This window comes from Mastigoproctus giganteus, chromosome 4, assembly GCF_048544385.1.
Source record: "Mastigoproctus giganteus isolate SK-2022 chromosome 4, ASM4854438v1, whole genome shotgun sequence".
Classification (NCBI taxonomy): domain Eukaryota; kingdom Metazoa; phylum Arthropoda; class Arachnida; order Uropygi; family Thelyphonidae; genus Mastigoproctus; species Mastigoproctus giganteus.
The window spans coordinates 110,466,193-110,491,469 of record NC_143578.1 but is presented as its reverse complement, the minus strand read 5'-3'; the positions used below and the strand labels follow the sequence as shown (position 1 = coordinate 110,491,469).

The following is a 25,277-nucleotide window of genomic DNA, read 5'->3' as shown; positions in this document are numbered from 1 at the left end:
TGGTCTGTGCTTGCTAACACGAGAGACTGTTTTTACAGGGATGGGTTACACTTAAATAGAAAGAGTGTAAGTATATTTGCTGATGCTACTGGGGAAGTATTAGGTAGGTCGGAAAACTGCTAGATTGGGGGGGGGGGGGATTCACAGACTAAAAGATTAATGGTTTTGTTTTGTTTGTTATTTGGTTTTTAGGAGCATTAGCAACTAAGGCCATGTTGCTCCGGGAATATGCGGTGGTCATTCCTTGACCTTTCCGCATGCTCCGTATTTGGTGGTGACGGGCTCGAACCCCGGTCTAATCAAGAAACGTATGCTATGCACTGCTGCTCCTTCCCACCTGGCTACAGAGGCGCCCAAAAAAAAGATTAATGGTAGTCACAGGCAGTGGAGAGAGTGATTCTTGCACAGCTTCTATTGTAATGAGCTGCAGTCTAGAGAGCAAGTTGCTGGGGGCTTCAAGCAACTTATCATGGAACAAGTAAATCCATGGGCTGTGTTAGGGTAACTAAGAGTGAGAACAAGTGCATGTATACTGATGCTAAAAGTATAGTAAATAAACTTGATGAATTTGAAGTGCTGATCAAGACATCAAAGGCAGATATTGTTGGGATATCAGAGATATGGTGCCACACAGATATAAGCAGTGCAGAATTGGAATTTGGGGAGCACAATGTGTACAGAAAGGACAGACAGAGTAGGAAAGGAGGAGGGGTTATGCTGTTAGTTAAGAAACACGTAAAATCTAAGGAAGTGTATCCAGTTGTCACGGGTGGACAGTGCAATATTGAGTCTGTTTGATGTGACAAACACTGGGAAAGGGAAAACGACAGTAGGAATATGTTATAGGCCTAATGACTCTGATGAGTACAATGAAGTTGTGCAGAGAAAAAGAATGGGCCAGTATATCAGAATGTCTTGTAATGAGGGATTTTCACTTTCCAGATATTGAATGGAAGTTGTGGGTTGGTCACTTGCATGCTAGCAAGACTTTTGTGGATTTATTGGAGGTTTGATTTCTACAGCAGCATGTTCAAGGGGCAACCGGAGGGAATAATACCCTTGATATGATTTTCAGCAGTGATTATTCATGCGTTAAGAATTTGCAGATAAAGGAACCATTAGGTGACAGTGCACTGATGTGGGATTTACTTAAAGATGTAACTACAATGATAGCAGACAGTTTTTAAATTCTATACAGTGAGATCAACTGATGAATTCTAAATGGGAAGCCTTCAGAGACTTTATCTTGTCGGCTACTAGGCTTCTCACACCAACTAAGAAATACTGTTCAAGATTCAGGCCTAAATGGATGTCACATGAATTAATGAGGATCGTGGCAGAAAAGAAAAATGCATGGGATGCCTATAAATTATCAGGTGACACAGAAGCCTATGGCAGATATAAGTCTGTAATAAAGTCACAAAGGAGGTTAAGCAGGCAAAGACAGATAAATAGAAATCTTTGGCAAAGGACACAAAGAAAATCAGCAAAGAGTTCTTTGCTTATGTAAACTCTAGAAGGAAGGGGTTGAATCAGATTGGTACACTTAACATAGATAGTTTGACTATTGATGATCCTGCTCAAGTAGCTGATAAATTGAATGAGTATTTTGCATCTTCATTCACACATGAGGAGTTATTCAAGGAGGGGAATGCCAGAATTTTATCAAATTCTAACAGGCAGATGAGTGATTTTGTAATAAATGAGAGCAAAGTGGAGGAGAAATTGTTGAAGTTATACATAAAAAAAAAAGAACCTGAGGCAGATGGAATCTATCCAGCTATAATGAAGGAGACAGCAAGGGAAGTAACCAAACCCTTAGCCATAATTATGAGAGCATACTGAGAGTCAGGGGAGGTACCCATATACTGGAGATGTGCAATTGTATCCCCAATTCACAAAGGGTGACAAATAATTAGAGACCTGTTAGTTTAACTTCTGTTCCGGGGAAAATAATGGCGCCACTGGTTAAAGAGGTGATACAGGATCACCTAGACAAGACAGCAGTAATAGTTCAGACACAGCATGTGTTTGTTAAGGGCAAGTCTTGTCTGACCAATTTGATTGGATACTATGATATGGTCACAAAGAAAGTGGATGCAAAAAAATAATTTTGATAGCATATACTTTGATTTCAGGAAAGCTTTTGATACTGTTGCACATGGAAGACTGCTGTACAAATTGGAACGGTACGGCATTAAAGACAGTTGCTGCAATGGATAAAAGGATGGCAGAGAGTGGTAATAAATGGACACTGTTCTATGTGGACTAATCTTATTTGTGGAGTCCCCCAGGGTTCGGTGCTGGGCCCATTGTTATTTTGTGTATTTATCAATGATATTGATGAAGGTATATCAGGCTTGAACATCCAGTTTGCAGATGATACAAAGGTTGGCAGGGTTGTTAATGACACTAGAGACAGAATGATACTGCAACAGGTTCTACAAAAGTTAGGCAGATGGGCTGAGAAGTGGCAACTGACGGATAACATTGACAAATGCAAAGTACTGCATATGGGTAGCAGTAACCCAAGAGAAACGTACCAAACTACACTCAGGAAGGTGGAGAATGAAAAAGTCCTGGGGGTAATTATGCAGTCGGATATGATGTTCTCTGAGCAGTGCAGACAGGCTGCCAAAGCAGGTCATGGAGTTTTGTCAATGATATATAGGAACTTTGCTAGCAGAGACTAGGAGGTGATTATCCCTTTGTAGAAGGCAATGGTCAGGCCACACCTTGAGTACTGTTTACATGTTTGGAGGCCTCATTTCAGGAAGGATGTAGAGTTGCTAGAACAAGTACAGAGAAGGGGAACAAGATTGGAGAGAGGAATAAAGGGGTGTGTGTGCTTATGAAGAAAGGCTTAAGTTCTGCAAGTTGCAACATCTGGAGACTAGGCACGTGCTTATCAGACTTCAATCTGTTGTTGTGGAAGTTGATAGCTTAAATATATTTACGGCTGAACCAGACAAACATTTGGAGTGACTGGATGAGTGAAATGGGAAGGTTTTTTTTCTTCTTTTTTTTTTTTTTTTTGGCTGATGCTGTATAAGCTTGCTTTCTTGCATCATATGCCTCAATTAATGCTAATGACCACATAGTAGGCAGTAAGCTGGGACTGCAGCTTGTGCACTGTGGTATGAGCCATTATCTTGGATTTGTACAATTGAATACCTAGCAATGATGGGATGCAATCTTGCTGGCATAGCTCCCATGTCTTGCTGACGAGGCTACTAGAGACGGTTGTGTTCAAAGCCGCTAAGTGGATTTTTCTTATTTATTGATTTGAAATTATTGTTTTTCTAAAACTTTTGATTTAAATTTAGTAGTATAACATTATTTTGTGATTTTCTGATTAATTTGGTGTATTTATTCTTTACTCAGCCTTGTAATTGCATAAAGGTATCGGTAAAGGTTTCCACATGTTTCAACTCCGCTACCGTTCGTAATTTTCCCGCCTTTGTGATACGATAGTTATATACCGTACTAGATAGCGTTAGTTGAACTTCGTTAGCAGTTAAATTGTACGTTTAAATAAATACATATAATGACTTAGATTACAAACGTAATATAATTAATTATATTTAACATAATTAATAATATAACATAATTAATTATAATTAATTAATAAATTAATAGAATCATAACTCAGACCAGAGCAGCAAAGCAAAAGGCTCAAGCTAATGGAAGTGCTGTGGCTCAGAGCAGAACTGAGGGGGGCAGTTGTCCTCTGACGCACAGCCCTATAAAAATGCACTGTTTGCTTGATGTCTGCAGAGCAATCGGGTACGGGACATGATACTGCCAAGGGGGATGTCTTTGTGTGTGCGCGATGCAAGGAGTGTATCGATATCAGGCAGCAACTCGGCGTTCTTCTGGCCTATATGAGAGCTTGAAGGACGGGGTGGATGCCCTCGAAGAAACTAAATTGAGGGGCCCATCAAGCTCTCAGCTGCCCACATCAACGCCAGAGCTTGCACTTAGGCATCGCGTGACACAGAGACAACCCCCAAGGCAGAATGCGCTGGTCCCGAAGGAACTGGTAGTTGTTGGTGACTCTATTGTCAGGGAAACGGGGAACATGCTTTGTAAAAAAGATAGGTGGAACAGGACCAGGGTATGTCTGCCAGGGGCAAAGGTTGATGACGTTGTAGAGCGAATATCATCTTTTAAGGGCACAAAAGGTGATATAGTTGTACACGTTGGCACTAATAATATTAAGAGTAGGAGACCGGCAGAATTACTTAACAAGTACAGGTCACTGTTGAACAAAAGCCGAGAATTAGGGTTGAATTTGAAAGTGTCTGCAATTCTGCCCAGACACGATAGGAGGGAGTATATGATGAGAGCCTTGTCGATCAATTCGGCCCTGAAAAGATTGTGCAAGGCTCAAGGGGTAGAATTTTTTTCAGCCTGGACTGTACTTGTTAACAGGAGAGATTGCTTCTACAGGGATGGGATACACTTAAATAGAAAGGGTGCAAGAATATTTGCTGATGCTATCGAGGCAGTGTTAGGTGGGTCGGAAAACTGCTAGCTTGGGGGGAGACAAAGACCAATAGATTGACAGTAGCCACTGGCAGAGGTGAAAGAGATTCTTGCACTGCTTCTATTAGAATGAGCAGAAGCCTGAAAAACAAGATGTATGGTATTTCAGAGACTGCTGGGAGCCATTGCGGTACAAGTAAACACATGGGTTGTGTTAGGGTAGCTAAGAATAGAAACAGGTATACTTGCGTGTACACCAATGCTAGGAGTTTAGTAAATAAATTTGATGAATTTGAGGTATTGCTCAAAACATCAAAGGCAGATATTGTTGGGATATCAGAGACGTGGTGTCACACAGATATAAGGGATGCAGAACTGCAATTTGGGGAGTACAATGTCTACAGAAAGGATAGACAGGATAGGAAGGGGGGAGGGGTTATGCTATTAGTTAAGAAACACATAAAAACCAAGGAAGTGAAGCCAGTCGATATCGCTGGACAGTGCAGTGTTGAGTCAGTTTGGTGTGACAAGCATGGGGAGATCAAAATTGAGAGTAGGAGTGTGCTATAGGCCTAATGACTCTGATGAGTATAATAAGGAACTGTACAGGGAAATAGAGTGGGCCAGTAAATCAGAATCTTATAATGGGAGATTTTAATTTCCCAGATATTGACTGGAATTTGGGGGCTGGTTACTCACACACTAGCAGGGCTTTTGTGGATTTATTGGATGATTGTTTTCTACATCAGCATGTTCGGGAGGCAACTAGAGGGAGTAATACTCTTGATTTGATTATCAGCAGTGATTCTTCATGCATTAAGAATCTGCAGATAAATGAACCACTAGGTGGCAGTGATCACAGTGTGCTGAAGTGGGATTTACTCAAAGAGGTAACTACCATTAGGGGTAAAGGGAAGGGTTATTGCTTCCGTAAAGGCGACTACGATGGACTGAGACAGTATTTAAATTCTATACAGTGGGACCAACTGATGATGTTACCAACAGCAAATTCAAAATGGGAAGCATTCAAAGAACTTATCTTGGAAGCTACTAGGCTTTACATACCAACTAAGAAATATTGTTCAAGGTTTAGGCCAAAATGGATGTCAGATGAATTAATGAGGCATATGGCAGAGAAGAAAAATGCATGGGATACTTACAAATTAACACATGACACAGAAGCCTATGATAGATACAAGTTGATATGCAACCAAGTTACAAAGGTGGTTAGGCAGGCGAAGGCAGATTAGGAGAAATCTTTGGCAAGGGATGCAAAAAAAAACAGCAAAGAGTTCTTTACTTATGTAAACTCTAGAAGGAAGGGGATGAATCAGATTGGTCCACTTGATATTGATGGGTCAACTGTTGATGATCCTGCTCAGGTAGCTAACAAACTAAATGAATATTTTGCATCGACATTTCACACATGAGGAGTTATTCAGCAAGGGGAATGTCAGAGGTGTATTCAACTCTAGCAGTAAGCTACAGAATCTTGAAATAACTGGGAGTAAAGTGGAGGAGAAACTGTTAAAGATAAACACAAGAAAGGCACCCGGGGTGGATGGGATCTATCCAGTTATATTAAAGGAGGCAGCAAAGGAAGTAAGCAAACCCTTAGCCATAATTATGAGAGCTTCCTTGGACTCAGGGGAGGTACCCATAGACTGGAAATGTGCAAATGTGACCCCAATTCACAAAGGAGGATCAAAGGCTGACACAAGTAATTATAGACCTGTGAGCTTAACTTCTGTTCCAGGAAAATTAATGGAGGCACTGGTTAAAGAAGCACTGCAGGATCATTTAGACAAGACTTCAGTTATAGCTCAGACACAGCATGGTTTTGTTAAGGGGAAGTCTTGCCTGACCAACTTGATTGGATACTATGATGCAGTCACAAAAGAACTGGATGCAGGGAATAACTTTGATATTATATACTTGGATCTTAGAAAGGCTTTTCATACTGTTGCACATGGAAGACTGCTACACAAATTGGAGCAGTGTGACATTGGAGGCAAATTGCTGCTATGGATAAAGGGCTGGTTAAGGGGGAGAAGACAGAGAGTGGTAATCAATGGACACTACTCATCGTGGACTAATGTTATTAGTGGAGTCCCTCAGGGCTCAGTGTTGGGTCCATTATTGTTTTCTGTATTTATAAATGATATTGATGATGGTATATCAAGCTTAATGTCCAAGTTTGCAGATGATACAAAGGTTGGCAGGGTTGTCAAGGACACTACTGACACTATGCTGCTGCAACAGGATCTGGAAAGGTTGAGCAGATGGGCTGAGAGGTGGCAAATGAAGTTTAACATTGACAAATGTAAAGTACTACACATGGGAAACAGCAACCCCAGAGCAACGTATCAACTCTGTGGTACTACACTGACAGTGGTAGAGAATGAAAGGGACTTGGGGGTGGTTGTGCAGGCAGATATGAAGTTCTCTGAGCAGTGCAGACGGGCGGCAAGAGTAGCTCATGGAGTAATGTCAATGATATACAGGAATTTTTCCAGAGGGATAAGGAGGTGATTATTCCATTGTATAAGGCAATGGTCAGGCCACACCTAGAGTACTGAATACAGGTCTGGAGGCCTCATTTCAAGAAGGACGTAGAGCTGCTGGAACGAGTACAGAGAAGGGCAACAAGATTAGTGATTGGAACAAAGGGGTGCTCTTACGAAGAAAGGCTTAAGTTTTGCAAATTACAGTGTCTGGAGACTAGGCACCAGCGAGGTGATCTGACAGATGTGTATAAAGCCTTGAATGGTTTAAGTATGCTCAATGCTGATGGGATTCTTCCTCTAGCTCAGAAAAATCACCTGAGAGGGCATAAATTCAAATTGAGGAAAGACAGATGTAGGATAGACGTGCGGCAATTTGCCTTTAGCCAGCGGGTGGTTGGTTGGTGGAACAGACTCCCATCCCTTGTGGTGGAGGTTGATAGCCTAAATAAGTTTAAGGCTCAGCTGGACAGGTATTTTGAACGAACAGAGGGATGAAGTGGAAGTGGGTTGTTTTTTTTTTTTTTTTTGGCTGATGCTGCATAAGCTTGCTTTCTTGCATCAAATGCCTCTACTAATGCTAAAAATGCTAATGCTAATGCTAGGCAGTAAGCTGGGACTGCAGCTTGTGCACTGTGGTATGAGCCATTATCTTGGATTTGTACAATTGAATACCTAGCAATGATGGGATGCAATCTTGCTGGCATAGGTAACCATATCTGTAGGCACATTAACTCAGAGTATATCAGCACAGTGAAAAATAAAACAACAAAACAAAAAAAGTTACACTGATTGGTGGAGATCAGTAGTTCTCTACTGACCAAAAGTTAACACACAGTTGTATAATGAATTAAGAAAGTCAATTTTCTTTTTTAAAGGTAATGTGTAAAACAGAAAACTGATTTTTCTGCTAATTTATTTTTTGTAAAATAAGTCAACTGAAAAATCTCATGATTTTTTAAAATTTGACTTAACAGGAATTCTGTTTGTAATATTTTGGCTATCTGTTCTGAAATAGTAACTTTTATAAACTTCTGTTCTCTAAACCAAAATAATATTTTTAGCATACTCACGTCATTGCTTGATAAATGGACTCTATTCCATATCTCATGGCAAATTCATCAACTATATCCTGAGAAGGCTGATCAAAATATACTTTCCATGCATCATCCTAAAATAAAATGAAAGAGTAAATTAAACATTAGTCAGTTATAGTTAAGATGTTATTTTACAAATAGTATTTTAAAATAAATTAAAAATTCATCCTTTAATAACTTTGCAATATTTAATTTCAGTTAGTATTCTTACAGTTTGCCAACTGTTTTTTGTAATTGGTTATCCAGTTTTCTCTCTGATCGCTCACTGAGGTTGACGGTAGATGGCTTTCTGTCTTCTAACTTCTCCACTAATGCTGGTGTCCCCCAAGGTTCAGTTCTTTTCCTCTTGTACATTTATGACCTTCTTCCATCGACTGGCAATCCTATCCGTAGTTTTGCCGATGATAGCACATTGCATTCCACTTTCCATTTTGAGAAAAACCTTGCCCTGCTCAATCAGCTTTAACTTCTTGAATATCCGCTACTAATTTCTTAAATGCCGATCTCCAGGTAATTCTCCAGTGGGGCAAAGACAACTTAGATAATTTCAATTCTTCTAAAACTCAGTCTTGTCTTATATCTTGCAAAAAGGATCCTTCTGCTCCTATGTTTATCTTTGGTGACACTCCGATTTCTAGGCAAGTTGATATATCTCTTTTGGAGATTACCCTGACTTCTAATCTTTCTTGGCACAAGCACATTACAAATATTGCTTCCTCTGCATCTAAAATACTTGGTTTTCTCTTTCGCTCTTGGCATTACTTTTCTTCCAAACTGCTGTTGACTCTGTACAAATTGCAAATCCGCCCTACAATGGAATATTTTCCCCATATCTGGGGCGGTGCCCCCAAAACCTCTCTCAGTGTTCTTGATTCCATTCAGAAGAGGGCAGTTAGGTTAATTAATGACTCATCTTTAACAGTCTCTCCACTTGCTGTCTCATAGATGTACTGTTTCTGCTGCATGCCTTTTCTACAGATACTTCCATGGGCACTGTTCTTCTGAATTGGCTTCTATAATTCCTGCTCTCTCTTTCAAAACAGTCCGAACACATGCCACCACTAGCCAACATCCATTTACTATCCAACTTCAAACTCGCAGAACCAGCTTTCCATCTTCCTCGTTTATTCATTCAACTGCCGTTTTCTGGAACAACCTTCCTTCATATGTCTTTCCTGAAAATTACAGTCTACAGAAGTTCAAGTCTAATGTCAACAAATATATTCTCTCGTCTTCTCAACCTGTAACCCAAGCACGGTATTAAGTACTATAGGTTGCAATACCTCTTGTGTTTGAGGTTTTCATAAAAAAAAAAAAAAAAAAATACTGATTGAAATTTAATTTTTATAATACATTAAAAAATTATAATTTAATAACTGTGAGATATTTAGTTTCAGTCATTATTCATCAATGACAATAATGATGATCCTGAATATTGAAATACCATCTGCAAGAAATGTAATTGAAGTTCTTTTATATTTATGAAAGGCCCTCAAAAAGTTTTTCTCTAGAACATTATTACTGAGAACAATAATATACCTCACTCTTTCTACCACAACCCTATCTCTGAGAGAATGCTAGATTTTCTGTGGATTAGTGACAGATAAATCATGCCATGAGTCCATAGTCATACACAAAGGATATGTTCTTAAGCCCATTTGTCTGCTTGCTTGCAAGATTAAAAAACCCAAAGAAAACCTGGAGTCTCCACTTTAAATTTTCAAAGTCCTACGGTTTGGAGTTTACATAAAAAAAAAAAAAAATATATATATATATATATATATATATAAAGTTCTCTGAATTACCGACAGGATTTCAACTCATTTTTCCATTCAAACTAGTGACAAGTGGATAAGCCACTAAAGCACTCATCTAAGATATTTCATAAGTAACGAGACAAAATAATCTAAACTACTCATTCCTTTATCACAAACTACAAAGTTACATCAGTCTAAAGGATTAGTACTATTCGTCTGCCATTCACAAAAATACCACATTCATTATGGGCGTCATAAATTTTTATGAAATTTCACTGTAAAGGAAGCAACTAGAAAAATGTAATTCTTAAAAGAATTCAGCAGTCTTTCCCCTCCTCCCTCCTTTGTTTAAATACAAGTTAATTCTTAATTTGTAATTAAACAAAGAAACTGTTGCCACTGTCTTTTTCATGATGGCTCAAGAGTCAAATACAAAGTTTGATCAAAAAGTTACAAACTCCTTGTGCAAACATAATTTGTTCCATTGTGCCTGGCACTAACCAAAACTTTTTTTGAAAGTCTTCTTTTATCAAGTCTTTTATGAATTTGACTAGATTTTTTAAATCTTATATGTCTGTTATTGATTTCTTAAATCTTTTATGTGCTTTACTGGATTTCTTAAAATTAACTGTTTTCCTTTCATGTAGTTTGTCTCCTGCCATAGTCCACTCAATGGTTTTTTGCTATAACACTTTATTTTGATGCACTCTCTTCTAACAGAATAGTGCTATTCACTTCAAATACCTTGGAGTTACCCAGTAGTAGGTGTTTGGGCATTTGAGAGGCAATATAAAAAAAAATAATAAAATAATGCTTTTCACTCTGATTTTCTAATCAATTGTAACAGTGCATACAATCAAAGGTGTGTTCTTTGATTTCACTAGATTTCTGTATTATGACAAGGAGTAACTTTGAAGGTATTAATTATCTGTGTATCTATCTTTCTATCTGTGTGTGTTGTCCAAAAAGTTACTTTTGGTGCCCATGAGTAATTTACAACTCTGTGTTAATTTTCTATAGCTGTTTGTACTGGTACAAGTTTCCTGTGTCCACAGTTGTAAAACACGAAAGTCACATGTACCATTTCAGGCATAAAACAAAAACACACACTTTATATAAAATTCTTGATCTAGTTATCAGCAGTGATACTTCAAGCATTAAGGATCTACAGGTAAAATACCCAGTGGGTGGCAGTGATCAAAGTGTACTAATGTGGAATTTAATTAAAAACATAATTATTGACAAGCATAAAGGGAAAGGCTTTTCTTTCGTAAGGGTGACTACATTGATTGGTCTCCGATAATTTTTAAATTCTATGCAGTGGGACCAACTGACGACGGTACTAACAGTAAATTTTAAATAGGAAGCATTCAGGGAATTAATCGTAGAAGCCACTTGGCTTTTCATACCAACTAAGAAAACTGTTTCGGGTTTAGACCTAAATGAATGGCAGATGAACTTGATAAGATTTATGGCAGAGAAGAAAAATGCATGGATGCATATAAATTATCAGTTGATACAGAAACATATGGTAGATATAGACTAGTCAATAATCAAGTCACAAAGGAGGTTAAGCAAGCAAAAGCACATTACGAGAAATCTCTGGCAAAGAATGGCAAGAAAAGCAGTAAAAACTTTATTTATATTAAGAGTAGAAGGAATGGGTTGAAACACATTGGTCCATTTGATGTTGATGAACTTGATCAGGTTGCTGAAAAAAACTGAATAGATATTTGCATCTACATTCAACATGAGGAATTCTTTAAGAAGAGGAATGCTACAAGTTCATTGAAAACTAAAAGGGAGCTAAATGATTCTGTGATAACTGAGAGGAAATGGGAAGATAAATTGTTGAGGCTTAACATTAAAAAGGTGCCTGGGGATAGATGGGATCTATCCAAATGTATTAAGGGAGGAAGAAATGGAGGTAAGCAAAACTTTACCTATAATTATGAGAGCATATTTGGATTCAGGTGAGGTCCCTCTGAATAGGTGTGAAGATATCTACAATTCACAAAGGATGATCAAAGGGTGACATAAGTAAGTGGTCCTTGAGATTGTCACAGACATTCTCACAGATATGCCAGACAAGCTGTACTTGCTACCTGGGAGTCTAAAATGCTGATGGAACTGATATTCAAGTGACACTCAAGTCGAGTGGACCCAATTTCGGCGGAGTCCGGATGGTCTATGACAGCCAAATCCTCTGCTTGCACCTTCACGATGGTGGGACTGTTAGTAATCCTGGGTATAACCTCCATGCACAAGCACACTGTGGGTGACCACCCAGGTGTGAACCAACACAAGCAGGGGTCAAGGTGTGGTGCACACAAATGGAGGAATACCACCCCCTCTGAGTTACCAGGCAATACTAGGTGGTAGATGACTTTCATCAACTGGTGCAATACCACTACTTTGCTTATTGGAGGGTTGAAGTGGTGGAATCCATGTTTAGTCTCCAGAGCTAAGTTCTAGTAAACCCTTCCCAATCTCTTCCCTCATGCAGTATGACTGATGACTTTTGAGGTTATGATGGACATCATGGTGAGATCCAGTCTTCCTTACATTTTGAGGGTACAGCTCTAAAACTGTGCTAGCAGGCCGGCTGCTAGGTAGTATACAGGACCAAACCTATTGGTAACTCTTTACGAGGCTTCCGGATCAGCTAGTGTATAATTTTGCTAGCTCTACTCTGGCAGATAGTGACTGGAAGAAGTCCGAGTGGTGTGTATGTGGGGGGCATTGTCAAGGCCACATTATGTCAAGGATCGGGTATATTCTTACCATGTGTATGCCATATCCAAAAACTTCATTACTTCATACAGCATGTCATCCCCACATTTTCTTACTATTGATTACACCATGAATTGTCAAAATAGTAGAGTAAGCTAATCTGCGAAAAGATCTAAACCTCCCAAACACTTCCTAATTCATTTCACAAATATACGTGGTCTCAATTCTAATCTCAATGATGTCCATTTCCAATTGCAGTTTGCCAAACCCCATGTACCTTTACTGACAGAATCTCAGTTATCAGTTGATTCAAGTACTGCTCATCTCAGATGCCTAAATTATTTGCTGCATGATTTTTTTCGCCTCATAGGTTATATGTCCGTTCCGATATTCCCTGTCAGAGATTTCGTAATTTGGAATCTCCTCTTTTCGATCTTCTCTGGCTAAAAATCTCTCTACCTCATTCTGTGAAATTCATTTGTTGTCTCTACCATTCTTCCAACTCTACTAATCACGTGGAGCTCTTTGACTTTAACTATTTGCAACTTGACTTTCTCCAGTGCAACTTTCCTAACAGTGAGATAATTTTCCTTGATGGTTTTAATGTTCATAACTCCAGCTGGCTTACATTTTCTAGTTACACTGACCCAGATTGTCCAGATGCTGAGGCATTTTCAATTACTAATGACCTTGCACAAATTGTTAATTTACCAACAAGAATAACAGACAATCCTAACCATACAGCCAACACACTTGATCTTTTTCTCACAAACAACCCTTCTAAGCACAAGGTCGATTTGAGAGGTCCTTTAGGCACTTCAGATCACAACTTGGTGATTGTCTCTTCTCCAATGGAGCCTTTATCTCATGGCTATTCCCAACCTCGTGTTGTTTCAAATTACAAGAATGCAAAATGGGATGACCTGCGAGATTTCTTTTCTTCTTTTCCTTGGTAGGATTACTGTTTCAAAACTTCTGATGTCAACGTTTGTTCAGATCGTGTCAGTGAAATTATTCTTTTATGAATGGAATCCTTTATCCCACATTCCACTTTAAAATCTTGTCCTTTATCTAAACCTTGGTTTTCCAATAAATGGGCTTGGCACACCTAGGGTCCTGAGCTGGATATCATCATTCTTCTCTTTCTTGGTGATTCCCTTCTACTTCTGTCTGTCTGTCTCTCTCTCTCTCTCTCTCTCTCTCTCTCGGGGTAATTCAGATATTTTTTTTTTGGCTGGTGCAGCATAAGCCTCAGGCTTCCTTTCACAAAAAAAAAAAAAAAAAGAGAAGAATGTTGCATATCGTAATGGGCTTGTTTCCAATTCTTCAGTTTCATTTTCTGCCTACACCAAAGCTTGCAACAATTGTAAAGCAGTTATTAATCAGTAAAACTAGATTTTGAATAGGCTAAGAGAAGAAAACTTGCTTCTTGCCCTAATGGTAGTAGAGCATTTTGGTCTCTTGCCAAAGCTATTGGCTGCAACTTTTGCCCATCTCTGCTCCCACATCTGTCAAAACTAGATGGTTCTGTTGTCACTTCAGCCAAGGATAAACCTGCTGGCATCCCATATTTCTTCCAACTCATATATTAATGATCTTGGTAAAACACCTCCCAATATCCCAACATGCTCCATTCAATGCCTGCTGTGGTCTTCCGTCAGAAGGATTTGGACTAATTTTGATGCTAAGAAAGCTCCAGGTCCTGATGGTATTTCCCCACTTGTTCTCATAACTTGTGCTCCCGAACTTACTCCTATTCTTTGCCACCTTTTTCACTTTCTTATTCCAAAGGTGTTTTTCCTTCTGCTTGGAAATTTGCTCATATCCAGCCAGTTCCTAAATAGGGTGACAAATCCTTCCCATCCAATTTCAGTCCCCGTTGCAATTACTTCTACTCTTTTTAAAGTAATGGAGAAATCAATCACCAACTCTTAAACTACCTAGAAACCTCCCATCTAATCAATGATTAGGAGTGTGGATTCCATCAGTGTCGATCCACTGGTGATATTCTGACTTATGTTACCCATTTATGGACAAATTCAATGTAAAAGTTCGGAGAAACACAAGCAGTTGCCTTGACATCTCAAAGGCTTTTGATCATGTTTGGCATAAAGGTCTTCTAAACAAGCTTCCATCTTATGGTTTGCCAACTGTTTTTTGTAATTGGTTATCTAGTTTTCTCTCTGATCGCTCACTGAAGGTGATGGTAGATGGATCGCTGTCCTCTAACTTCTCCACTAATGCTGGTATCCCCCAAGGCTTAGTTCTTTCCCCCACTCTTTTCCTCTTGTATATTAATGACCTTCTTCCATTGATTGGAAATCCTATCCATTGTTTTGCCAATGACAGCACATTGCATTCCACTTTCCATTTTGAGAAACCTTGCCCTGCTCAATCAGCTTCAACTTCTCGAATATCCGCTACCAATTCCTTAAATAGCGATCTCCAGGTTAATTCTGCAGTGGGGCAAAGATAACTTAGTTGATTTCAATCCTTCTAATACTCAGTCTTGTCTTATATTTCATAAAAAGGATTCCTCTGCTCATCTTGGGTAACACTCCGATTTCCTGGAAAGTTGATATATCTCTTTTGGGGATTACCGACTTCTAATCTCTCTTGGCACAAGCACATTGCAAATATTGCTTCCACTGCATCTTAAAAACTTGGTTTTCTCTTTCACTCTCGGCATTACTTTTCTTCCAAACAGCTGTTCACTCTGTACAAATCGCAAATCCGCCTACCATGGAATATTGTTACCACATCTGGGGCAGTGCCCCTAAAACTTCTCTCAGGCTTCTAGATTCCAATTCAGAAGAGGGCAGTTAGATGAATTAATGACTCACATCTAACTGAGTCTCTCCACTCGCTGTCTCATAGGTGTACTGTTTCTGCTGCATGCCTTTTCTGCAGATACTTCAATGGGCACTGTTCTTCTGAATTGGCTTCTATAATTCCCGCTCTCTCTTTCAAAACAGTTCAAACATGTACAACCACCATCCATTTATTGTCCAATTCAAACTCACAGAACCAACTTTTCATATTCCTTGTTTATTCATTCAACTGCCTTTTTTTTTAACAACCTTCTTTCATATGTATTTCCTGAAAATTAAAGTCTACAGAAGTTCAAGTCTAATGTCAGCAAATATCTTCTCTCTTCTTCTCAACCTCCAATCCAAGTAAGGTACTAAGTACTATAGGTTCTAATACTTCTCGTGTTTGGGGTTTTCATAAAAAAAATTAAAAAATTACAGGTTTTTCAGCTTAATTTTTGTTTCAGGGAAAATATTGGAGTCTCTGGTTAAAGCAGTAATGCAGGACCATCTGGACAGGAACACAATTATCCTGCATTCCTGTCAACAGCACTTCTATCTGCTGTTTGAATGAATTGAAGGAGATACAAGAAAAACTGGATGTAAATGACAGGTGATGTAGGTAGGGTTTTTTTTTTTTCTTTTTGCTACATGCTTTATAAACATTCTTTCTTGTATTATGTCACTACTACTACCAATAACAATAATGTCAGCCAAGATACTCCTCAGTGGGAAAAATATATGGTAGTCGAATAATACAGTGGTTTCTGATTATCTCAAAGTTGAAGTAATATTGAAAACACTTTGAATTATTGAATATTTGATTTACTGAATTTTACTACTTAAAAATTAGTGATGGCCTAAATAACAGTGAAAATATATAGTAAGCCTTATCCTGGAAAAGGCCTCTGAGGTTGGGTGAATTCATATCTTGATGATAAATAAGCTCATACACCAACCATTAATTGAAATAACTCTTTACTGTGACTAGAATTTACAAATTAAAATACATATTTACAATAAAATTTAATGTATAAAATAAAATAAAATAAAACTACTATGATACACTATGTAAGAATTAAAACTGTAATAAAATCATTATAATTAAATTACTGAAAATAAGCTGGATTAAAAGCGATAAAACCTGTAGCTTTCAGAAGCATCAGCTTCCTTCCTCAACAGCGTTTCCCAATTTATACAGTTTACTTCAGAGGTGGAGACAGGTGGCATCCTTGCATTTTTGGATGTATTGATCTCTAGGATAGGTCGTAGCCTAAAAACTTCGGTTTTTAAAAAAACCTATGTGTAGAGGTCAATAGCATTAGCATTAGCATTAGCATTAGTAGAGGCATTTGATGCAAGAAAGCAAGCTTATGCAGCATCAGCCAAAAAAAAAAAAAAAAAAAGTAACATAAATAAATAAAAATAACCACTTCCACTTCACCCCTCTGTTCGTTCGAAATACCTGTCCAGCTGAGCCTTAAACTTATTTAGGCTATCAACTTCCACGACAAGGGATGGAAGTCTGTTCCACCCACCAACCACCCGCTGGCTAAAGGCAAATTTCCGCACATCTATCCTACATCTGTCTTTCCTCAATTTGAATTTATGCCCTCTCAGGTGATTTTTCTGAGCTAGAGGAAGAATCCCATCAGCATTGAGCATGCTCAAACCATTCAAGGCTTTGTACACCTCTATCAGATCACCCCGCTGGTGCCTAGTTTCCAGACACTGTAATTTGCAAAACTTAAGCCTTTCTTCGTAAGAGAACCCCTTTGTCCCATTCACCAATCTAGTTGCCCTTCTCTGTACTCGTTCCAGCAGCTCTACATCCTTCCTGAAATGAGGCCTCCAGGCCTGTATACAGTACTCTAGGTGTGGCCTGACCATTGCCTTATACAAGGGAATAATCACCTCCTTATCCCTGCTAGAAAAATTCCTATATATCATTGACAATACACCATGAGCTACTCTTGCAGCTCGTCTGCACTGCTCAGAGAACTTCATATCTGCCTGCACCACCACCCCCAGGTCCCTTTCATTCTCTACCACTGTCAGTGTAGTACCACAGAGTTGATACGTTGCTCTGGGGTTGCTGTTTCCCATATGTAGTACTTTACATTTGTCAATGTTAAACTTCATTTGCCACCTCGAAGCCCATCTGCTCAACCTTTCCAAATCCTGTTGCAGCAGCATAGTGTCAGTAGTGTCCTTGACAACCCTGCCAACCTTCGTATCGTCTGCAAACTTGGACATTAAGCCTGATATACCATCATCAATATCATTTATAAATACAGAAAACAATAAAGGCCCCAATACTGAACCCTGAGGGACTCCACTAATAACATTAGTCCACGATGAGCAGTGTCCATTGATTACCACTCTCTGTCTTCTCCCCCTCAACCACCCCTTTATCCATAGCAGCAACTTGCCTCCAATGCCACACTGCTCCAATTTGTGCAGCAGTCTTCCATGTGCAACAGTATCAAAAGCCTTTCTAAGATCCAAGTATATAATATCAAAGTTATTCCCTGCATCCAGTTCTTTTGTGACTGCATCATAGTATCCAATCAAATTGGTCAGGCAAGACTTCCCCTTAACAAAACCATGCTGTGTCCTAGCTATAACTGAAGTCTTGTCTAGATGATCCTGCAGTGCTTCTTTCACCAGTGCCTCCATTAATTTTCCGGGAACAGAAGTTAAACTCACAGGTCTATAATTACTTGTGTCAGCCTTTGATCCCCCTTTGTGAATTGGGGTCACATTTGCACATCTCCAGTCAATGGGTACCTCCCCTGAGTCCAAGGAAGCTCTCATAATTATGGCTAAGGGTTTGCTTACCTCCTTTGCTGCCTCCTTTAATATAACTGGATAGATCCCATCCACCCCAGGTGCCTTTCTTGTGTTTATCTTCAACAATTTCTCCTCCACTTTGCTCTCAGTTATTACAAGATTCTCTAGCTTACTGCTAGAGTTGAATACACCTCTGGCATTCCCCTCGCTGAATAACTCCTCATGTGTGAATGTCGATGCAAAATATTCATTTAGTTTGTTAGCTACCCGAGCAGGGTCATCAACAGTTGACCCATCGATCTCAAGTGGACCAATCTGATTCATCCCCTTCCTTCTAGAGTTTACATAAGTAAAGAACTCTTTGCTGTTTTTCTTCGCATCCCTTGCCAAGGATCTCTCGTAATCTGCCTTCGCCTGCCTAACCTCCTTTGTAACTTGGTTACAGATCAACTTGTATCTATCATAGGCGTCCGTGTCACGTGTTAATTTGTATGTATCCCATGCATTTTTCTTCTCTGCCATATGCCTCATTAGTTCATCTGACAACCATTTAGGCCTAAACCTTGAACAATATTTCTTAGTTGGTATGTAAAGCCTAGTAGCTTCCACGATAAGTTCTTTGAATGCTTCCCATTTTGAATTTGCTGTTGGCAATATCATCAGTTGATCCCACTGTATAGAATTTAAATACTGTCTCAGTCCATTGTAGTCGCCTTTACGAAAGCAATACCCCTTCCCTTTACCCCTAATGGTAGTTACCTCTTTGAGTAACTCCCACTTCAGCACACTGTGATCACTGCCACCAAGTGGTTCATTTATCTGCAGATTCTTAATGCATGAAGAATCACTACTGATAATCAAATCAAGAGTATTACTCCCTCTAGTTGCCTCCCGAACATGCTGATGTAGAAAACAATCATCCAATAAATCCACAAAAGCCTTGCTACTGTGTGAGTGACCAGCCCCCAAATTCCAGTCAATATCTGGGAAATTAAAATCCCCCATTATAAGACTCTCTGATTTACTGGCCCACTCTATTTCTCCGAACAGTTTCTTATTATACTCATCAGAGTCATTAGGCCTATAGCACACTCCTACTCTCAATTTTGATCTCCCAATGCTTATGTCACACCAAACTGACTCGACACTGCACTGTCCAGCGATGTCGACTGGCTTCACTTCCTTGGATTTTATGTGTTTTTTAACTAATAGCATAACCCCTCCTCCCTTCAAATACACCCACTATAGTTCAGCACAAGCTGGACAACATAAGAATAGTGTGGTAAAACTCTGTAGATAGAGCAATGTCACACTGTACTACTCCTGAGGATAAAGAATGTGAAATCAAACAGGTCACAGCAGACCTCAGAAAATGTGGATATCCCCCCCCCCACCAGAGGATCGTGGATAGATATAGCAAAGGAATAGTGTCCAACCATGGGGAACCGTTTATTCCTGTGGCTACCACATACATTCCTTACTATCCGGGCCTCACTGGGCGGTTAACTAGAATTTTACGGGGGTTTCAAAACGCGCTGTATGCAGCTTCCCGGGCAGAGGTTGCACACGGTTGTCCTAGGTAAAAGATCCAATCACGAAGGACCTTAGTAGTGGAGTTGTTTACAGGATAAAATACCCAGATTGTGGGGAATGTTATGTGGGCGAAACAAAATGGCAGTTAAAGGATCGTCTCGGGGAGCATTTAAATGATATAAAAACCGCTGATTATAATAAGTCTGCTGTGGCCAAGCATTATTGGGAGAGGCAGCATCAAATCTCCCAAGAGGATGCGGTTATTGTAGATCGATCGCATGGATTCTGGGACCGTAAATGGCTCGAGAGCCTGCAAATCTGTTCATCCGACAACAATACCATGAATAGGGACAGGGGTATGCGCTTGCATCCCCTATTTGAAACTATTGTCTTAAGTACGGATGAACGGTTTTGCTTTTCATGCTCCCGAGCTATTTCCGCTTCCAGTTCTGACCATGCGCCGATGGAACCACGTGGAGAAATACCGTGAGCCTGTTATATATAAGGAAGTGTTGCCAGAAGATTCATTACTGTTGAGGAAGGAAGCTGATGCTTCCGAAAGGTACAGGTTTTATCCTTTTTAATCCAGTTTATTTTAGGTAATTTTATTATAATGATTTTATTACAGTTTTAATTCTTACATAGTGTATCACAGCAGTTTTGTTTTATTTTATTTTATACATTAAATTTTATTGTAAATATGTTATTTTAATTTGTAAATTCTAGTCACAGTAAAGAGTTATTTCAATTAATGGTTGGTGTATGAGCTTATTTATCATCAAGATATAGTAAGCTTTATTGATAGACGGTGTTATCAAAAATTTTAACTATAAAAATAGTTTTGTACACAAAGAAGTATATTGTATTGTGTTAAAAATTAATACATACACTTATACACATTTTTTTATTTAAAATATTCAAGTTAAAAGGGTATGGTGTATTTTCTTCATCATTTCTCTTCCAAAATTTCCTCAATATGACTTGCAGAGGAATTGTCTGTAACAGTTGCACCTTCAATGAATCAACACAATATATCATCTGCTTCTCAGCTTTCTGGCAGGTAGTCACATTAATTCTTTCTTCTATAATGTCATCATCAACACAGTTCTTCAATTTAACGTTCTTGTTATATTTGTATCTGTGACCTGATCTCTGCATAAATTAAAGATACTTCAAAAATTACGATATCATATTAAATATTTAAGAAATCATCATAACAAACTATGTCATTTATGCCTGAAGCAGAATTGGTTCCAGCCATCACCTGGAATGGTTACACTGTTCTCATCTTCTACCATAGATTTTGTTACAGGAAATCTAGCACCCAAACAATTCGCAATTTTGCTTTTAGTAATAGGATGCCATGTTTTACTTTCTACTCTCATAGTTTGCAGTTAATTGATTTCAAGTGCATTCCTATCCTTTAGGTCCTATGTCAGTATGATCTGCTTGTAATACATTTGGCAGCAGAAATATACCTGAAACAGCAATTCATGTTGAATAATGAGTTGGAAAAGAATATTTTCAATGTGGTGGTAGGTACAATTCATTCAGTAAAACTGTATTAATGCTGACATTATGGATCTATACCGTGATTCTGTTGTCAATATTACTATGCTGATGAAGTGATTGGACTCTTTTACAGCAAGATATAAAGTGGAACAGAAGAGAAACTCCGAGAGAAGAATGTGTTTTTTTTTTTAAAATTTGCCAAGATGTGATATTAATCAGAGTTGTTGCTATTCAGAAAAATATTCAGATGTCACACAAATTTTATGATTTGCAACGTACTCCATAGGCAAGCTTTTTATAGCAGAAACATAATTTGATACTCGAATAATTTTTCAGCTTTCCAGACTTTCTCATTATCAGACAGGATAATTTTTTAGTCTCATTCATGCTTCCACACAAAACACTCTTTGCTACACTTATTGCTACGACATGAATTTTTTTTCAAAGTTCATTGCTTTATTAGGGAAAGCAAACATTATAAAATAAACTCCAGTGACTTATCCTATATTCCTAAACAAATTGGGCATAACAGTGGGGTTATTCACGGGGTTGAATTTTTTTCAGCAAAAAAAATTTGAACCCGTGAACAGCTCAGAACAAGTTTTTTTGTTTTGTTTTGTTTTTTTTTTTTTAGGAGCATTAGCAACTAAGGCCATATTGCTCCGGGATATGCGGTGGTCATTCCCTGACCTTTCCGCATCCTCCATATTTGGTGGTGGCGGGCTCGAACCCCCGGTCTAATCAAGAAGCGTGTGCTATGCACTGCTGCTTCTTCCCACCTGGCTACGGAGTCGCCTTCAGAACAAGTTGCTGCTGGGGACTTCAAGAGCTGCAGGGAGTCATCACGGAACAGGTAAATACAAGGGCAGTGTTAGGGTAACTAGAATAAGAACAGGTGCATGTACACCAGTGTTTCTCAACCTTTTTGTGATTATTGCCCCATAAAGGGCCTTTTCACACAATTTTTTTTCTAATCACCCCCTATGAAATTTTAAACAAGAAAATACTTTATACTTACTCTTTTTATTCATTGGGATCCATGAGCCTAATGCTTCTTAACTAAAAGTTCAATGTTCGGTATGATGTTAGTAAGTTTAATTCTAACGTTTTGTCTTGAACATATATCACTTCTGTTTCTTTTCTTTGTTAATATTTTATTTACTGAATTAAAACTACTTTCAACCATATAAGACATTGGTAAACACAGAAATACTTTGGCCATTTCAGACAACATTGTTGGATAAAGAAATTTAGTTGTTTTTGATCCCTACAACAACTTGGTCATTTCACCTTCTTCGAAATTATATTTGCATTCTTCGTTACATTTTAATTCAATGAGTTCTTGAATTTCTTCACTAGAAGACCTGGCATTGCATCCAATTAGATCTAACATCTATGGCTTCACTTCAAAAGAAAATAAATCTGGAAATCTCTTTTTCATTTCACCTTTTAAAGAACACAAATGATCTGAATAATTTTTAAGATCATTCTCAGTGAGGGATTTATTGATCTCAGCAAACTCTTGCATACCATGAAATTGTTTACTCATTAAATTGCTTTAAAAAATTTCACTTTTTTAGTGAAGACTTAATATGCATTTACAGTCTATCACCATAAATAATTTCCCTTGAAGCTGAAGTGATATTTCATTAAATTTTTGAAAAATTCAAGCCATATAGTATATGTTGTTTTCGTGTTTGCTGATCTGCTTTGCTATATCTGTGTCTCATTTGCTTTCTAAAAAACTAATTATCGTATCAAAAAGGTTTACAAATCTTGTTAGACAGTTCCCTTTAGAAAGTCATCTGACGTCTCTATGAAAAAGAAGCCTCACATACTGTTCTTCATTATCAACATAAAATTTTCTGAAAGGGTGATCATTAGCATTAGTAGAGGCATATGATGCAAGAAAGCAAGTTTATTCACCCCTCTGTTCGTTTCAATTACCTGTCCAGCTCAACCTTAAATTTTATTTAGGCTATCAACTTCCACAACAAGGGATGGAAGTCTGTTTCAACAACCAACTACCAAAGGCAAACTTCCACACATCTATCCTACATCTGTCTTTCCTCAATTTGAATTTATGCCCTCTCTGGTGATTTTTCTGAGCAAGAGCAATGAGCATGCTCAAACCATTCAAAGCTTTATATACCTCAATCAGATCACCTCACAGGTGCCTAGTCTCCAGACACTGTAATTTGCAAAACTTAAGTTTTTTTTCTTAAGAGCAACCCTTTGTTCTATTCCCTAATCTTGTTGCCCTTCTCTGTACTCATTCCAGCAGCTCTACATCCTTAAAATGAGGCCTCCAGACCTGTATACAGTACTCAAGGTGTGGCCTGACCATTGCCTTATACAAGGGATTTGATTTGATTTTGGATTTTATTGGCACATTAGCAACTAGGGCTATAATGCGCCAAGACCAGGTATATATAAAAATTAATATATAAAAATAAAACCTAATTAATTAGGCCACCATGTCCAGATTTAATAACAAATATTTAAAAAGATAAATCAATAAAAGAAATAACAATAACATATAAATTTTAAATATGATTAAAAACCATTATTGCTTTCAAAAAGCTAAAAATAGCAGATACATTGTCATTGTCGGATAAAATCTGACTGAGTGTATACAGCTCAGTCAGATGGATAAAAGCAGTAAAACGGATATTGCTAAAATCTGGACAGTCAACTAAAATGTGTCTTATAGATAAAATTGTGCCACAGGACTCACACATAGGTGGGTCATCAGCCCTCAGCAAATATGAATGAGTCAAATGACTATGTCCTATGCGGGTCCGGGCAAGAACAACTTCCTCCTTACGATTCCTGCGCAGACTAGACTGCCATGGTTCAATTACAGGCTTTATATGATATAATTTATTTGCAGTCTGTCTATTCCACGAATCCTGCCATTGGGAGTGTATGTTTTGGTGTATTATTTGCCTGTAATCTGTATAGGGGACTGACAGGCAGCGGTTATTATTGGGAATTGCTGATTTGGCTGCGGCGTCAGCCAAATCATTTCCCCTAATCCCAATGTGGCTGGGAATCCATCAGAAGTGGATATCATATTCACGTCCACGGAGGAAGTGAAACTTCTGCTGAATTCTAGACAGAACTGGATGAGGATTATATCTCACAGATATTAAAGCCTGTAACATGCTGAGAGAGTCGGAATATATAATGAACCGTTGGTATTGGCATTCACTAATGTGATCTAAGGCTAACTCTATAGCGTGCAGCTCTGCAGTAAATATGCTGCATTCAGAGGGAATCTGCTCCGATGTAGTGGTGTCTGTAAAGACAGCAGCAGATCCCACATATGATTCCGACTTCGAACCGTCTGTGTAGACTGGCGCAAAGTCGGAATATTCAGTTCGGTGTACTGAATGAAGCTGCAGGTAGACAGATGATGGAGTGTCCGACTTTCCCCGATTTCTAAGAGACAAGTCACATTTCGGGACATGAGCATGCCAGGGTGGAAAGGGTTGCTTTGGTGTTTGGGCAACCTTGTCTACCTTGATATTAAGTTCTTTGAGTAGCTCTTGGAGACGAATACCTAAAGGACGATTGGCAGTCTTACGGATATTGTATAAATTTTCCCATCGTGACTCAAAAACGAATGGCCATGTAGGATGGTCTGGCAGGGATTTCAGTTTTAAAGTGTATTTTAAAGACAACTGCTTACGTCGAAGCGATAACGGTGGTTCGTTTGCTTCGACGTATAAGCTCTGGACAGGAGATGTTCCAGTAGCGATACGTAGAGCCTGATGATGGACAGGGTCTAGCCATCGAAGGGCACTGTCTCTGGCTGAAGAATATACTTGGGACCCATAATCTAATTTGGATCGCACAAGTGCACAGTAAAGCCATAGAAGGGTGCATCGGTCTGCACCCCAAGATACAGAGGAAAGCGAGAGGAGCATATTAAGGCCTCTTGTGCACTTTGTGCGGAGTTGACGAATATGGTCCAAAAAGGTCAGTTTTTTATCGAATATGAGTCCCAAGAATTTTGTGTTCGATGGAGATGATGATGGAGTGTCC

General features: G+C 38.7%; 1 protein-coding gene across 1 annotated transcript in view; it reads right to left on the bottom strand.

The window, feature by feature from the left end:
• Positions 1-25,277, bottom strand: part of unc-13 (protein unc13 homolog) — a 1,321,962-nt gene that overhangs the window by 450,669 nt on the left and 846,016 nt on the right. Inside the window, exon 24 of the mRNA XM_090372343.1 lies at positions 8,066-8,163. Within this exon, the coding sequence (XP_090228469.1) occupies positions 8,066-8,163 (98 nt within the window). The remainder of the gene's footprint in view (positions 1-8,065; positions 8,164-25,277) is intronic.